Genomic DNA, 16,722 nt, shown 5'->3' with positions numbered 1-16,722 from the left:
GTGACATGCTTGCTTCCACGAGGGTTTAAGAGCAACCATTTCATTTACTGTGTCCAGGGCTTCTGCCTGGGGGAGCTGGGATGGCCCTGGGGTGTCTGTCCCTCCGGGACACATACAGTAGATCTGGGTTCAAGACCAGCAGCTCCAGAGCCCAGCACAGTGCTGGGATGGCAGCGCCACTTCCCACGTGGGCCAGGTGGGAAGTACTCCCAGCCCCCTCCTCGGAAGCACTGGGGTCTAGGAAGTTGAATGCACACATCTGGATTCTGAGGTTTCTCTCTGGAGGGGGGGCTGCAGTGGCACTTTCTGGGGTCCCTGCAGGCCCTCCCCCCGGGGCAGCGGGCGTGCCTGAGGGGCGCTCAGCAGCACCGGCCTTACCTGTTTGGCAGGGAAGGTCGGGGCACACGATCTGGGGGTCTAGGAGAGAGGAAAAGAGGTGGGTCCGGGGGGGCGCCCCAGCGGCCTGGGGCGCCCCCAGCTGCCCCTTCGCACAGACGCCCCACTCACCTGGGCACAGGACGTCCTCCATGTCGTCGATGAACTTCTCCGCCACCAGGTCGGAGAAGAGCGTCATGTTTCGCACCTGCTGCGGCTTGTCGCAGGCGATGGAGTACAGGTTCTCGCTCTCGTGCTTCTCGTGGAACATGTCCCCGATGCCGATGGCCGTCACCGTGACGTCGTGGTTGCACAGCGCGCGCAGGTTGAGGTCATCGTCCCGGGGGTCGTGGCGGCCGTCGGTGATGACCACGGCGAACACGCGCGTCTTCTGGCGCCGGCTCTCCTTGATGAGCTTGTTGTAGGCGAACTTGAGCGCCGAGGGCGTCCAGGTGCCGCCGGCGATCCACTCGAGGTTCTTGACGGCCTCCTTGAAGCTGGACAGCGAGTCGATGCGCTCGTCGTCCAGCTGGATGGCTTCGAAGGTGCCCTCGTGGCTGTACTGCACGACACCCACGCGGGTCCCTGCGGGGGCAGCACAGACGTGAGGGGAGGCCCTCGGCAGAGCTAAGACGCCCTCTGAGGTCCTCCCCTTGGACTTCTGTCGTCCACGCGCTCTCATGGCGGGATCTCAGGCGACCTGCCCCCTGGCGCCTCTGCTCAAGAAAGCGGCCAGGAGCCTGGCTGCCAGGCCGCACCCTTCCCCCTAACGGCAGTGCAGCTGACCCGTCTCCGACTTGGGGTCCTTGGCGATGGCCCCCAGCCTGTTGACCACGTTGATGACGAAGTTCTTCTCGAGGGTGAAGTTGGTGTAGCCGATGCTCTCAGAGCTGTCGATGACGAACACCACATCCAGGGCGCCGCAGCGCTTCTCACAGTCTGCGGGTGGGGCGGGCGGGGTGAGCGGAGGGGCGAGGCAGGGGAAGTGGGCGGGGTGAGGGGCGGGGCGGGGCAGGGGGAGGTGGGCGTGGTGAGGGGAGGGGCGGGGTGAGCGGAGGAGTGGGTGAGGGGAGGTGGGCGGGGCGAGCGGGGGGCGGGGGCAGGGGGAGAAGGGCGGGGCGGGGCAGGTGGGCGTGGTGAGGGGGCGGGGCGGGGGGGCAGGGGAGGTGGGCGGGGTGAGCGGAGGGGCGGGGTGAGCGGAGGGGCGGGGTGAGCGGAGGGGCGGGGGCAGGGGGAGGTGGGCGAGGTGAGCTGAGGAGCCCGGTGAGCAGAGGGGCGGGATGAGTGGGAGGGGTGAGCAGGTGACAGCGCTGATCCCTGGATACTCCCAGACCCCAGGGGTGTGTAGCCAGGGGTGTGGTGGGCAGCAGTGACCGCAAAGGGGAAGGCAGGACTCGGACGGATGGCCCTGACCCCTGGACAAGAGACCTCAAGGACAGAAGTGTCCCAGCCCACAGCGGCCCCGTTCTGCCACCGTGTGGGGGCCTCAACTCACCACAGCATCCACAGGTCTCCCTCACGTAGGTCATGACGTCGCACTCCTGCAACCCAGCGGGGGTGGGGGGGGAGGGGAAGGGCTGGGAAAGGCTTCCGCAGGAAGTCTGCCGCCCCTGCCGCCCGCCCTCTGACCCGGCCCTGCCACCGCCCTCTGACCCGGCCCTGCTGCCCTTTCTTTCAGATTTTAGGCGGGAGGTGGACCCTGATTCCATCCCTGACTGACACCTACCGTGAGGCCGGGGTCTCCTGGGGGGCCAGGCTCTCCCTGGAAGAGGAAGGGTGACACTGAGAGGTGACGCTCACCACGACCAAGGCTGGGAGCGCCCGACTTGTTCTCACGTGGCCCCTCCAGGATCCCCCGCCACTGACCACATGGTTGAGGGGGCTTGTTGGCCTGGTTGGCCCTGGGGCTGTGGCCTGAAGGCCGGACGGATGGGTGACTGACTTACCTCTGGTCCTGGGGCTCCTCTCTGCCCCCGGGGGCCTGGCTCACCAGGGGGACCAGGATCCGCCTGAGAAGGGAAGAGGGCAGGTGGGCTCCGGCAACGCCCTGGCTGGGCCCGGCACCCGGCCCTGCCCTGGGTGACGGGGCAATGGGGCAGGGGCTACTCACAGGCTCGCCCTTCTGGCCTTTTGTCCCCGGTCTTCCTTTGGAGCCAAAGTCACCTCTGCCCCCCTGCGACACAGGACCCCCCCATTAACAATGCAGAGCTCGGCACTGCTCCCCTCTGCCTCCCAGACCTCCAGGGATCCGCCCGAGAGGGACACGCTTTTTTAGGAGAAACCCGAACTTGGCCGTGGGGGTCGGTCAGATGCGATCCCACAGGCCAAGGTGTTCAGTCTGAAAGAGACTGGCACACGGCTGTTTCCCACCGCTCAGCTCCGGCCGCACGGCATGTACCTCGGGGCCAGGGGGGCCAGGCTCGCCTTTCTCTCCCTGGAAGGAAGCACAGGGGTCCGTCAGCACAGGCTGAGGGCTGCTGCCTCTGCAGCCCCCCCCTCCCCGAGATCTGCAGCCCCTCCCTTCATGGACGGGCAGGTTCTGTTATCAAGGTTTGTAGGCGCCTCGCAGGCTGTGGGGGGACCTGCCTCTGTTCCTGACGGTGCCCCTGGGCGCTCCCCGGCCTCGCCCCGGGCCCCAGGCAGGAGGCCCTGGAGGAACTGCCAGGAACCTTCAAGTCAGGAGCCCCCAGACAAAGCCCACCGCCACCCCCAGTCCCTGTCCCATGCCAGACTTACGGGTGCTCCTCGGGGGCCCGGGTAGCTGAATCCAGGCCTGCCGGGGTCTCCCTGGAGGATGGGGGAGGCTGGTCAGGGCAGGTCCAGCGGGAGGGGTGGAGATGGTTGGCTTGACTGAGGGTGGCTGGGGAGGGGCTCGCGTGTGTAGGGCCACTTTGGGGGCCGTGCTACCCCCAAGGGTGAGAACACGGCAGAGGGGTGCTGCCCGGCCCCGTGATGTCTTCCCACACCAAGGGGGCTGGGCCTGCACGTTCCCGGGTGCCTCGCTCAGGCCCCAGGCCCGTCCTGCCAGGTGGGGAGAGGCCTACCTTGGGGCCAGGCTGTCCTGAGTCTCCGCGGGGACCAGCATCGCCGGGGTCTCCCCGAGATCCCTGAGGGCAGAAAAGAAGCGGGGTGGGGGATGGGGGAATGACACATCTAGCTTTGCCCCCACCGGGCAGCACTGCTGCCCCTTGGGGCTGGGCGTCCTGCGGGTCTCCTCTCCTTGTGCCACACCCAGGCTCCCAGGCCCCCACCGCCTCCCCCACCCCTGCTTCTTAGGGCTGGACCCCCTCAGGGCAGGTGAGGGAGTGAGGTGCCCATGGCCCCCCCGTTCTGCTGCCCAAATTTACTCTGGGGACAGTATCTTGCCCGCCTGAGTTTGGGACCCAAGAGGACTGCAGGGCGGGGGAGGGAGATGAGGTCAAAGGGCAGTGAGGGGCCCGGGCCCCACAGCTGTGGGCCCTTCCAGGCGTCCTGCTACCGACCTGCTTCCCGGGCTCTCCAAGAGCTCCCTGGGGGCCTCTGGGTCCAGGCAGGCCTCGGTCTCCCTGGGAAGAAAGGGGCCCTGCTGTCACTCACTGTGGATGCCCGCGGAGGGGGCGGGGGGAGGGCAGAAGAGCGCAAGGGGGTTCTCGGTGCAGCCCCTCCAGCCAGGGGCCTCCGTGATGCCCACCTGCTGCCCCACTTACCTTGGCTCCTTTGCTGCCGACCTCTCCAGCCAGGCCCCGGGGGCCCTCAGGGCCAGGGTCCCCCTGTGGGAAGAGAGGCCCGGTTAGTCTGGGGCACGTCGGGGAGGGGGCATTCGGCTTTCTGGGGACACGAGGCCCAGCCTGCAGAGGGTGATGCTGGAACAGCTGCCCTGCCCACTCAGCCTGGCCCAGCACAGCCGGGGGCGGCCACTCAGTTCCCTGCTTCTGGCCCTTTGCCTGCATTTCAAAGGGAGCGAGCTGCCTCGGGTTCTCCTCCTGCAGCTGCAGAACCGTGGGGGTGTGTGTGCGCATATGCACACATGCTGTGTGTGTCTGTATCGGTATGTGTGTGTGTGCATCTGTATATGGGTGTGTGTGCTGTGTGTGCGCGTCTGTGTTTGAGTATGTGTATGTGCTCTGAGTGTGTGGTTGCTGTGTACTGGTGTGTGTGTGTGTGTGTGTCTGTGTGTGTGGGGGGGTGTGTTTGGGTGCTGTGCAGTGGAGCAGTGCGCAGCCTGCACAGCTGTGCATGGTGCGTGTGGAACTGGCCCTGCTCAGGCCCCTGGGCAGGGTGTGCCTTCTGCTGTCCCCGTCCCTGGGGAGTGCCCCCTGATTGCCAGGCCCTGGGGTCGCCTTTGTTCTCCTGGGTGGACTGTGGAGGGGGTGTTGGGACCCCTTGGCACCAAGATGACACCCTGGTAAAGACGCAGACTCGGCCGACAGCACCTGGGGCTCCCACGGAGGGCTCTCACCTTCTCGCCCTTGGGGCCATCGCTGCCCGGGCCGCCCTTGATTCCAGGGTCTCCCCTGCGCCCCTGCAAAGAATAGGCATGTGTGTGTGTGGGGGGGTCCCTGGTTGGGGGCACACCGAAGCCCCATACTGTTTCCCCCCAAAGGACTTGGGTTTTGGGGTCTGGGGTCTCTCGAGAGCCGCATCCTGGATGCGGGTCAGTTTTGTCCCAGCCGAGACTTCAGGAAATGACGAGGCCTGGTCAGCTTGTAAGTCTGGGAGTTCAGGCATCGTGCCTGGGGCCCAGCTTGGACTGGCTATCCGATAAGTCACCCAGTCCCCTTTCGGATCAGGCCTCGGCACGCGGCCCCTTTGAGGGTCAGCCTGGGACTGGGACCCACCCACCCTGCTGCAGGACACCGGGGGATGGCCGGGTGGGGGCGCTGTGTAGGACCCACAGAGGGTGAGCCTGGGTCCGGGTGGAGCCCTGAGGGGCGCCCTGCGGGGCAAGGTGGGGTCACATCACTGCCACTGGGTGTCCTGCAGGAGTGTGGCTGGGCCCGCAGGCCCATCGTCGGTGGCCCTGCCTCGTGTCTGCTGCCTGGGATGAGGAGGCGCACTGCAGAAGCTGGAGGACGTGGGCTGAGAGGCCCAGAGCGGGGTGCCCTGAGGCGGCCCTGCAGGAGGGCGAGGCGGGGGGGCCGGGCCCAGGGGGCACTGCCCACCCCCCGGCTGCAACAGGGCCTGCAGGCGGTGTGAACTCACCGGCTCGCCTTTGGGTCCTCGGGGCCCAGGCCCGCCCTTGGCCCCCTTCACGCCCGGACTTCCCGGGGATCCGTTGTTGCCTTGGTAACCCTGCGGGGAGGAGACAGCTCCGCTAGGGGACCCCTGGCCACTGTGCGGCTGCCCGTGGGGAGGGCCCGCGCCGAGCGGACTCTCGCCCCGTTTCAGGTGGGACCGCATCTGCCTTGGGGTGCCGTGTGCGCCGTGGCCTGGCAGCGGGGACGGGGAGGCTGGCCAGCACTGGGGTGGGGGGCATGAGAGCAGGGACCCGCCGGGAACACTTGCCTTGCTTCCTTTTGCCCCGTTTTCCCCCGGGGGTCCTCTGCGTCCTGGGCGGCCAGCATCCCCCTGCAAGGGTTTGGAGAAATCAGCTTCAGGTCCTTTGGACCCCAGGGGCCAGGCAGAACCCCTCCCAGGTCCGTGGAGCATGGCCCGGTGTGTGGGCACGGCACGGCCCTCTGTCCTGTCTGCTGGGTGTCTCAGCCGGGCCGTCTCCCTCGGGCCTGAAGCTGCAGGAAGGGAGCAGGCCACCCGGGGTGACCCACCCACGGGCTCTGGCCTGCCACCACCCCCCCACCTTGGCCAGACCATCTACCTTGGCGCCTTGGTCTCCTCGCTCTCCAGGGCTGCCCGCTTCCCCCACGTAACCGTCGGGGCCCTGAGAGAGGAAGAGGGTTGAGCTGCATGCGGCGCTGGCGTTTTCCCATGAGCTCACGGTGGTGGGGCGGGGAGGAGAGGAGGGGAGGTGGCGGGGGGAGGGAGACCAGCACCCCATTGCTGGATGCGCTGCCACTCCCCACCCCCCAGGGCCTGGGTGGGCGACTGGACAGGCGCAGACATGGGAGCCCCTTGGGACTCTGTAGCAGCCGCTCCACCTGACCCAGGAGACCCCAGGGGGCATCTGTCATGTGTGACCCCAGCCCCGGCTGAACCCTGGAGGGGTCAGGGACAGGCAGAGGAGGGCAGGAGGGAGGAGCTGAGCTGCTGGCTCCCGGGTCCCCCGCTGCAGCCCGCAGGCTGATGACCGCCCTCCCCGCCCTGCCGGCGTCTGGCATCTCCCAGGACCAGCAGTCAAGGCAAAGGTGCAGTGCTGTGCTCACCCGATCGCCGGGGTCGCCCTTGCAGCCAGGAGGTCCAATGCGCCCTAACTTGCCCTGAGGGAGAAGAGGGGGCAGGAAATGCATCAGAGCTGGGTTTCCGGAGACACCACCCCCACGACGTGTGCGCCAATGGTGCCAGTTCTCAGCGTACTGGGCACCAACTGTGGGACGCCTGTGTCAGCAGCTCCACTATCAGGGTGGGGCCTCTGCAGAGGAGGGAGTCCCTGGGGTGGGGGGGGAGCATGGGTGTCTGTGGCGCCCCCTCGCGTGTGCTCACCTGGGATGTGTGTGTGCACGCATGTGACGTGAGTTGTGGCGTGTGGGTGCCCCGTGCATGTGTGAGCCCCCTGCCAGGGCAGAGGTGGGGCCTGCGGGTCAGGCTGGGCTTTCTGCTGGGCTTTCTGCAAGGCTGTGCCCTGCTTTTCAGGCGCAAATGTCCGCTCCAGCTCTTGCAGTGCTCCCACCTGTCCCGGGCCCACTGGGTAGGTGCGGGCTGCGGGCAGTGGCTGGAGGGGCCCGGAGGCCCAGCCCTGGCAGGACCCGAGGGTCATGAGACAGTCGTGGGCATTCCTATGACCTGGAAGTGCCTTGGGCACCCCTGCCCCACCCATGCACAGAGCCCCGGGCGCACTGTACCTTCTGACCATCGGTCCCGTTCTTGCCGGCCAGGCCGGGGGCGCCCTGGAGGAGAGGGGAGGAGGACTCCGTCAGCCCCCGCGGCCCTTCCTTCCCAGCAGTGGCCCCCCCCGCCCCCCCCCGCACACCCGTCTGCTCACCTTCCTCCCATCGGCTCCAAACTCGCCCTGCGCAGGATGAAAGGAGGCCCGTTAGCTGTGCGTCTTCACATCACGGCTGCCACTGCCTCGGGGCCCAAGTCTGTCCTCGGACCACACACGAGGCCAGAGGGGCCCCAGAAGGCCACCAGCAGCAGCACGACGCTGCCGAGGGGGTTAGGGCCGGGGCTCCCAGGGCCATGCGAGGTCTGGCCACCCAGAGTCTACTCACCTTCTCTCCTTTGAAACCAGGAACCCCCTGAGGTGGGGAGGAGAGAGAAGCAGCGTTACTGGTCTGTGCGCTGGTGCCCGCGGGCCCCGGGGCAGGGGGCAGGGCCGACATCAGGCGGTGGGGGGTGGCGGGGTGAGGAGAGAGCAGGGCTCAGGCTGGACGCTCGCTTTGGGGACAGCGGCGTCGGAAATACCGAGAAGGTTCACGTCCTCAGGCCGGGGGCGGGGATGGAGGGCTGCCCGAGACACACCCTGACCCGGCAGCTGGCCTCTCCTGGAGCCACGCAGCCCTTGGCTTGTCCCCGTGTCCCCAGCCACCCAGGCGGGGCCGGCAGCAACTTGCCTTGGGTCCTGGGAATCCAATGGGGCCTTCGATGCCTGGATCTCCCTGTGGAAGAACAAGGGGCCGTGGCTATAACCCCAGCCCTGGGCGCTGGGCCACCGGTGGGGCAGGACGGACACTAGCTCACCTGTCGCCCCTTCTGTCCAGGTTCTCCGGGCTCACCCATGTTGCCCTTGGCACCCTAGAAGCAGACAACAGAAAAAGGAGTAAACGGGGTGAGGGGGCGGGGCGGGCTGGGCCACCAGGGACCCCTCGCTGGCTCCGGGGAGGTGGAAGAGTGGCGGTCCTGGGTCAGTGTGGCCAGAGCTGCTGGCCCCACTCAGGTGACGATGACAATGCCACACTGAGAGATCCCAGAGTTGGGTCAGCTGACCCCAAGACTCCAGGTCTCCATCAGGACAGGGCCCGCTTTGACCCTGACCGACGGCTCTCGGAGAAGCCACCCTGCGGGCAGCGCTGGGGTGGCAGCGCCCGGACTGGCCTGCAGGGCCCCGCCTCTGTGGCCGGCCTGGACTGTGCCCACCTCTCATGTCACGACATCAGATCTTCTAGACCTGGAGGGCAGCGAAGGAACTTGCCTTCCGCAGGCCGGGGCTTTAGGAAGCCTTGCGAAGCCCACGCTCCTTGGAATGAAGGGTTTAACGATGGACTGTATTACGCACAGGCACCTATGTGTTAATACGCTTCCAGTTTCAGTCTGAGACGGGGAGGAGGGAGACGTGCTCAGGGAGGAAGGAGCGGGGAAAAGAATGGGAACAGACACAGGCGCGGTGGGCGGGTGGAGGCCTCTCAACCGCCGCGCCCTGGTCAGGGCTCCTTCTGTGCTCCTGCTTCCATCTCTGCCCCCCAGATGCTAACCACGGAGCTCCCTGCGGCAGCTTCCAGCAACGCCAACCACGGGGACCAGAGTCACAGCCCTGCCATGCGGCCACAGCCCCTCCAGCGGCTAATTCATCCCTGGCCCAGGACTGGAGTGGCCAGGGAGGGAGTGGGAGTGTCTAGGCGGCAGCCTGGAAGCCAAGCATCTACACAACTCTCCTGAACTTAGGAAAAAGCATCTTGGGGAGTTCCTGTTGTGGCGCAGTGGACACGAATCCGACTAGTCCATGAGGACGTGGGTTTGATCCCTGGCCCCGCTCAGTGGGTTAAGGATCTGGTGTTGCCATGAGCTGTGGTGTAGGTTGCAGACGTGGCTCGGATCTGGCATGGCTGTGGCTGTGGTGTAGGCCGGCAGCTGCAGCTCTGATTTGACCCCTAGCCTGGGAACCTCCACATGCAGCAGGTGGGGCCCTAAAAAGCAAAAAAAGAAAAAAAAAGCAAAAAGCCTGCTGGTAATAACTTCTCCTGTAACAGTATTTTCAATGGCGCTCATCTCCTCAGGGTTGCTTTCCCCTCTCTTGCTTTTCTTTACGATTTTCGACACGAATCGTTGGTGCTTCTGATGCTCCGACACTAATTTTGGAAGGACTTCATTTATATACCTCCGTTGCTACGAAAATGCAGGGCCAACCTGACCCCTTAAAGCCTACTTATTTGGAGTTCCCGGTGTGGCGTAGTGGGTTAAGATTCCGACTGCAGTGGCGCAGGTTGCTGCAGAGGCATGGGGTTCAAACCCCAGCCCTTCACAGTGGGTTAAAGGATCTGGTGTGGCTCTGGCTGCGGCGTAGGTCCCGGTTGCGGCTCAGATTCAATCGCCGGCCCGGGAACTTCCATTTGCTGCAGGTGCAGCCATTAAAGACACCCAAGCTAATCAGTGACAAGAGCGGGTGCCCCGTGCGAATCAACCTCCCGTTAGTTTATGTACTTGGACATACTTGCTTACAGGAGTATTTTTTTTTCATTTTTTTTTTTTTTATTACTCAAATGAATTTATCACATCTGTAGTTACAGGAGTATTTTTTGGGCAAAATCTTAAAAAGTGTTTGTACTTTTCTCAAAATGCCATATAAAAGGAGGCTGATAAAAACTGAATTTTGGTTCCTCCAAGGTGAGAAGCGGGGGGTCCATCTGAGGTGCAGTAGTCCCAGATTTGGAGTTCAGGAGAGGTCAGGCCTTTCCTGCAGTGCAGACACCCCGGGGAGTCTGGGCGCCTTACCTTCTGGCCGCGGTAGCCCTTTGGGCCGGGGGGCCCCGGGATCTCCAGGCAGCTCACCTTGTAGCACTGAAACAGGAAGCAGGGGCAGCACGTGAGGCCACGAGTCCCAGGAGGGAGGGAGCGGGGAGCCCGCAGCCTCGGGACGCTGGGCCGTCCTGAGCTTGGGGCTGCATGAAGAAGCAGGCTTCGGAGGCACCCAGGAGGCCCCCGTGCCCACCAGGGGTGGGGGTCAGGGGTCCACACGAGTGCTCTGGCCAAGTTTTGAAGTCGAGGCTGGGTTAGGCGGGGACCAGCAGTGGGAGGGTTACATCATCGACGGTCAGTCCGCCCTCAGGCCTGCACATTAAACCGTCGTGGTTCTGAGCAGCTGCGCCAAGGAAGGGTGGGCCTGCAGAAGCCCGGGCCATGGACGAGGGTGCACCTGGGGCCTGGAGCTGCAGGTCCCGCGCTGGGCACCCGGCTCAGGGGGACGGTGCCCATCGGCCCAGAGCACAGCCCTCAGCCTCGACGGCCACCCCCCCCACCCTGGGCGTGGGCTCCACAGACGCGCCGCATGCCGACCTCCCGGGTTTAAGCAGCGTGGTTTGGCCCCTGGTCTAGATGGGGGTCCCAGGCCCCACATGGCGCAGAGGGGCCCGGCTCCCTCCCTCCTCTCACTGTCCAGCCCCCGGGGGATGGTCTCTGCTGGGTCAGCGCCGCAGAGGCCGGGCAGCTCCCAGCGGGGCCGCGGGAACGGAGGTGCCCTCACCTCTCCGTAGGCTTCATGTTTCTGCGGAAAAGACAGAAAGACCCTGGTTAGCAGGGAGCCAGAAGTGCGGTCCCCTCGGAGTCTGGGCGGGGACCCCGGCCAGGGCTCACCCCCTTCAGTCGCCTCCCTCAGGGCGTGACCGGGGCCGGGCAGTGGACTGGGGCTCGCCCGCGGGGTCTGGGGACCCCGCCCTCCGTCCCTGCCGCCGCCGGCGGGCGGGCGGCCCGGCAGCTCACCATGACCTTGATGATGCGGTTGATGGTGTCCTGGTCGATCTCCGTGGAGTCGGAGCGCATGGTGGCGTAGTTGTTGCGGTAGAGCTCGTGCGGCGTGCTGGCGATGTCCCGCAGGCCCTGCTCGTTCAGCTGCAGGTTGGGGGGCACCGCGAAGAGCCGGATGCCCTCCTCCCGGGCCCGCTCGGCCTGCAGCTTGATGCCCCCGCAGGGACTGCCGGTGACGTGGCCGTCGGTGATGACCACGGCGAAGTTGACCTTCACCTTGCCCACGTGCCGCCGGACCTCCTGGGTCATGTTGGACAGCATGCAGTCGGTGAAGGTGCCCCGGCGGAAGGAGCTGATGCTCTGCAGGCTCTTGGTGAAGGAGGCCCGGTCGCTGCCCGGCGGGCTGAACACCTCCACCAGGTCGGAGAAGTGCAGGCCGCCGTAGCGCCAGCTCAGGGCCACCTGGTCCAGGTAGAGCTCGTCCTGCAGCTGGCTGATGAACTGCAGCACGAACTGCTGCATGTGGGAGAGCAGGCTGTCGGTGGGGGACTGCATGGTGACGCTCTCCGACGTGTCCAGCACGAAGTACACGTGGATCGGGCAGTCGGCCTTCTCTGCGGGCACGCACGAGTCACCGGGGCCAGGCCCGTGGTTGTCCTGGTTCGGCCCCGCCCGCCCCTGCCCCCCCCACCCCCACTGTGGCGCCCACACCGGTGGTACCTGGGCAGCTGTTCCTGTCGGAGGTGCCTGGGGCGATGACCTCCTGCTGCTGGGCGTGGACGGCCCCCAGGAGCCCCCAGAGCAGGAGGGCGGAGCAGGGGCTGTGGAGCATCTTGGCGGCACCCGTGCGCCCTGACATCCTGCAACAGGAAGAAGCTGTGCTGCAGACCGTGGCCCACTGCACGCCAAGTCCCCTGCCCTCCTGGAGCAGCACGCGCGGCGGCCAGCCGGCACCTGGGCTCGGGGCGGGGCCGCAGACGTAGGTGGGTGCAGAGGCCACGGGCTCTGGGCTCCTTTCTGTGGGATGTTCGCGGCCCTCCCCGCCACCCCACGCCTGAGGGGACTCTCTGCGGGAGGGCGAGGAAGGGGCCTGTCGCCCTGCTGTTCTGGTGGGGACCCTGCAACCTGGTTCACACAAACCCCCACTGCCCCTCGGAGCCCCTGGAACAGAGGGTGAAGCTGCTGAAGACACAGACCCGCTGCGGGCTCAGGGCCCTGCCGGCAGCCTGGGCCGCACGGCTGGGCGAGAGGTGGTGCCTGGAGAGTCGGCGGGGAAGCGGAGGCGTCGGGGCACCCTGGTCAGTCTTCCTGGTGATGCCCTCAGCACTGTGGAAACCTCACACTGCTGAGAGGAGGTACATTCGTGGGGCAGGTGTTACTACACTCGGGCTTAAGGTGAGACGGGCTATCCTGACATAGTCAGGGGTGAACAGGTCCTGGTCCTGCCTCCCCTGGGCATGGGGTCACGGTTAGCTTAAGAGCTAGCTTGTGACTCTGCAGTTAGCAGTCATGACTGCGGGGAGCCGAGAAGATACAAGGAGCCGAGGAAGGCAGTTTGCCTGAACGGTGCAAAACCGAGGGCAGGCTCCTAATCAGACAAAGGGGCCTGCCTGAACGGTGCAAGCCGAGGGTGGGCTTCTGGTCAGGATAGAAGCCTGCCTGTACGGTGAAAAACCGAGGGCAGGCTGAAGCCTGCCTGTGCGGTGCAAGCCCAGGGCAGGCCTCAGGTTACGCGGCTCTCACGTTGATGCTGATGGGGAAGAACTGGGGCTTCCCGGGAAAACAATTTCCACGTTTGCGGCGAGAACATGGATTGTTTCTGGGTGACCCAGTCGTTCCTGCTGCTTTATCTGTTATTCAGTTTTCCTCAGACTTTCCTGATTATTTGCTTATCATTCTTATTTCCCATTCTTATTTTCCTGTGGTGATTTGCGATTTAACAAAATTACAACAATAATATAACAAGAATTTCATCCTGGAGGACTTTCCCCTATTCAAATCCAACTTAATTAAAACATAGTGTTTATCTACTAACTAGTTATACAGCACACTTTAGAGTTAGGATTTTAATGAGGTCTATAGAAGTTAGACATATATTATTCTTGATCAAAAGAAACCCAGCTGTGAGTTTTGTCCTTGAGTTTAGAAACTTTTAGCGGTAGCTGGCTAAGTTGATTTGTATGTTCCCACACTGTCTCCCTGCCAAGAACGCTTTGAAGATAGACACTAGTCTGAAGACGGGATTTTTGCGTCTGTAGCTTCAGCTTGTGGGAACTGGCTGCCATGAGATGGTTTGTGCTGGGTCTCCTCCTTCCCACATGATAGGCTGCACCTGTTTGTCCTTGAATTGTACTCACTCCATTTACTTCAGTTGAAGATTTTAAAACATGACGTATTGCTACTGTACCATGTGACCAAAAAACAAAGCCTAATAGTTATCCAACGTACTTTTAACACTGTGATGTAATCTGTAGTGAAAAACTGTCTATATAATCAACCACTTATGCCAATAAACTCTGAGCAGTCCAGCGCCCTGAAAGAAGGGACAAAGAGGCTGCCTCCGTTGCAAAAGCCAACGCCGTTCATTCCCTGGTTGCTGGAGCTGCCCTCCGGCACATGACCCTGCAGGGTGCCAACAGTCGCCAAGATTAAAGTGAACTCAGTGGGAACGTCAGGAAATCCAGGAGGGCTTCCTGCAGGAGGTGACAGATATGCCCCAGACTGAGGGAAGTGCTGAGAGGAAGGGAGCTCCTGGCTGAGAGGAGGCTGGTTTAGGGCGGCTGGGGGGCCAACACGCAATTGGGGTGGGAGCTAACAAGGTGGGTCCAGGGGCTCTGAGGCACCTGGAAGCCAAAGGGAGTCAGAGCCGAGGGTCCAGAGCCATCAACACTGGTGAGGGCCACTCTGGGACCCTAGTCAGGGGCCAGTCAGGGCCGAGCACTGGGATGTGGGCACAGCTTCGTCCTCCATGACCCCTGACCCTGCTGCCCCACGGGGGAGAGACCCCGGCAAGGGCGCCATGAGTCCTACCAGATCCTGTCCCCTGCAGGTGACGGAGGAGGGAACCGAGGCACCAGGGAGACTGCGCCCAGCTTGGCACTGTTCTCCACGTGTGCATGCACACACACCACACTGCACACATAGCACACACTCCCATACACACATACCACACACTAACACTCACACCACACACACACACACACAAACACCCCCCCACACACCACACCACACAATCATACACCTCACACTGCACACTAACGCACATATGATAAACTGCACCGGGTGGACAATCTTTCTCTCAAATGTAATGAAAAATTCTAAAAATATCTACCCGGGGGGAGAGCACAATAGCAACACTAAAATAGAGAAAAACGCCCATCATTTTGGCCTGGGGTATGCAGCCTCCAAGGGGGCCCTAATGCCTCTGGCTGGCAGAGATTCCTGCCCTTAGTGTCTCTTCACACACTGAGGTGTCACTGGCCTGTGTCCCCAACAGGGTAATGCAGAAGTGCCGGCGCTGGGTCATAAAAGCCAGGGGGGCTTCTGCCTGGTTCTCCCTTGAATCGCTCACTAAGTGGGAAGCCGGCTGCCGTCACGTGAAGACTCTCAAGCAGCCAGTGCAGCAGCTCACGAGGCGAGGAAACGGGGCAGCAGAGAGCAGAGAGGGAGCCGCCTTAGAAGCAGCCATGGACTTCTGATGACCAAGACCTTGGCCAGGATCCTGACGGCACTTGCTGAGGGACCCTGAGCCAGAACCGTCCAGCTAAGCCTCGCCTGAATTCCCGATGCAAAGAAATTGTGCGATAGTAAATGCTTACTGGGTTCTGGGGAACGTTCTCACACAGCAGTAAGTCATGCCCGTGGGCATCAGACGCTCCCTCCAGACAGTACAGAAAGGTGATGAGACAGTGATTCGGAATTCCGACAGGCAAACGCAACGACCCGAGGGCGGCTTCCCAGTTTCCTTCTCTTCATGCACAAGGATTCACATCTCGGATGTAGACGGGCTTGCGGCTATGCCACCCCTACACCATTCCTTACACAGTTCCGCTAGGGGGAGCTCCTGCCGTGGCTCAGTGGTAACAGACCCTGCTACTATCCATGTGGACGTGGGTTTGATTCCTGGCCTCATTCAGTGGGTTAAGGATCCAGTGTTGCTGTGGCTGTGGGGTAGGCCAGCAGCTACAGCTCTGATTTGACCCGTAGCCTGGGAACTTCCATATGCTGCAGGTTCAACCCTAAAAAGACAAAAAAAAAAAAAAAAAGTTCTGCAAGGAATTTTGCAAAAGCTACGTAGAAATAAGTGACAATGATAATGTACACCTAAAAACAAATGAGAGAAGGCCAAAGCTATAGTCACAGGAAAATACATAGCCTTTGAGGTTTTATGTTATAAAATATTAGTGGAACAAATTAGGCATGTGGTTAAAGAAACTAGAGACAAAAAAATTTAATGGGATAAACCTCAGGAAAGCGAGAGAGAAAAATAAATCAAGTGGTTAAAAATACCCACAGTAGAATAATAAATATATCTTAGAGCTGGTACTTCAAAAAGGCCAGTAAAATAGAAAAAGATTTTAGCAAGTCTAAGCGAAAATAAAAATGATGAAGCAGAAATATAGAAACATGCACATTTAAGAATAAGTAAAATAATGGTAGATGAAGAGGTTTTTTTATTGTTCGTTTTTAAAAACATAGAAGAGCAGCTTTAAGCTAATGAGAATGAAAGACCATTTTTGGGATGTGGTCTCGCCTTTCAGGAAGAATGGAAAGGCTGGAAGGAAATACACTCTCAAAGGCTCTGGCCCAAACAGCCTTTGCATCTTCAAGAACAAATGCTTCTCTGCTATTTAACTTATTATGACAGAAAAAGATAAGATTCTTTTCAATTCATTTTTAAACTTGGAAAATCCTAAGAGCAAAACTTAATAAAAAAGATATCCCTAAAAAGAACTTTAGGATAAACCTCACTTTGGAACATAGTTGCAAAAATCCTAACTGGTGTTAGAAAAATAAAATCTATCAGCTAAGATGAAAATAATGATGCCCTCTGAGGAAATACGTGAATGTACATCATATCAATATAAAAAGAAAATAACGTATAGGCATATCTCACAGATACTGTGAATCTGGTTCCAGACCACCAGAATAGAGCAAATACTACAGAAAAGGGAGTGGCAGGAATTTTTTTGTTTGTTTCCCAGCGCATATCAAAGTTATGTTTATGTTATTGTCTACTGTGTGCAATGGTGCTATATCTTAAAAAATGATGTTTATAACAATTAGAAATTCCTTACTGCTAAAACCGCTAACCACCATCTGCCCTCCGGTGAGCTATCATAGTAACATCAAAGACTGCTGACCGCAGGTCCCCGTAACAAGATGACAATGAAAAAGCATACAATATTGCAAGAATTCTCAAAATGTGGCAGAGGCATAAAGTGAGAAAATGCCATTGGGAAAATGCCTAGACTTACTCGATGCAGGGTTGCCACATACCTTCGACTTGTAAAAACCAAAATATCCGCAAAGCATGGTAAAGTGAAGGGCATTAACACTGAGCTATGTGGGTAACTGCTCTAGCGGAACCCCCAAACATCTACTTGTGATTTTTTTTTAAAACGCAAAATCTCATAA

General features: G+C 61.0%; 1 protein-coding gene across 2 annotated transcripts in view; it reads right to left on the bottom strand.

The window, feature by feature from the left end:
* The window catches only part of COL6A2 (collagen type VI alpha 2 chain), a 34,162-nt gene that overhangs the window by 5,773 nt on the left and 11,667 nt on the right, over positions 1–16,722 (bottom strand). For both annotated transcript variants that reach the window (XM_084992360.1, XM_021082499.2), the window contains exons 2-27: positions 11,806–11,945; positions 11,101–11,699; positions 10,865–10,885; positions 10,117–10,182; positions 8,149–8,202; positions 8,022–8,066; positions 7,680–7,706; positions 7,451–7,477; positions 7,311–7,355; positions 6,675–6,728; positions 6,170–6,232; positions 5,860–5,922; positions 5,557–5,646; positions 4,814–4,876; positions 4,062–4,124; positions 3,858–3,920; positions 3,420–3,482; positions 3,112–3,162; positions 2,774–2,809; positions 2,486–2,548; positions 2,322–2,384; positions 2,102–2,137; positions 1,871–1,916; positions 1,162–1,314; positions 508–960; positions 379–417 (exon numbers count right to left, since the gene is read on the bottom strand). In XM_084992360.1, coding sequence (XP_084848486.1) covers positions 379–417; positions 508–960; positions 1,162–1,314; positions 1,871–1,916; positions 2,102–2,137; positions 2,322–2,384; positions 2,486–2,548; positions 2,774–2,809; positions 3,112–3,162; positions 3,420–3,482; positions 3,858–3,920; positions 4,062–4,124; positions 4,814–4,876; positions 5,557–5,646; positions 5,860–5,922; positions 6,170–6,232; positions 6,675–6,728; positions 7,311–7,355; positions 7,451–7,477; positions 7,680–7,706; positions 8,022–8,066; positions 8,149–8,202; positions 10,117–10,182; positions 10,865–10,885; positions 11,101–11,699; positions 11,806–11,944 — 2,485 coding nt within the window. In that variant the 5' untranslated portion in view covers position 11,945. The remainder of the gene's footprint in view (positions 1–378; positions 418–507; positions 961–1,161; positions 1,315–1,870; positions 1,917–2,101; positions 2,138–2,321; positions 2,385–2,485; positions 2,549–2,773; positions 2,810–3,111; positions 3,163–3,419; positions 3,483–3,857; positions 3,921–4,061; positions 4,125–4,813; positions 4,877–5,556; positions 5,647–5,859; positions 5,923–6,169; positions 6,233–6,674; positions 6,729–7,310; positions 7,356–7,450; positions 7,478–7,679; positions 7,707–8,021; positions 8,067–8,148; positions 8,203–10,116; positions 10,183–10,864; positions 10,886–11,100; positions 11,700–11,805; positions 11,946–16,722) is intronic.

Source organism: Sus scrofa, chromosome 13 (assembly GCF_054392235.1).
Source record: "Sus scrofa isolate SSC_HxYL_T2T_F1_AM1 chromosome 13, Sscrofa_HxYL_maternal_Yorkshire_Landrace_v2.0, whole genome shotgun sequence".
NCBI lineage: Eukaryota > Metazoa > Chordata > Mammalia > Artiodactyla > Suidae > Sus > Sus scrofa.
This window is presented reverse-complemented; position numbering and strand designations above follow the sequence as displayed.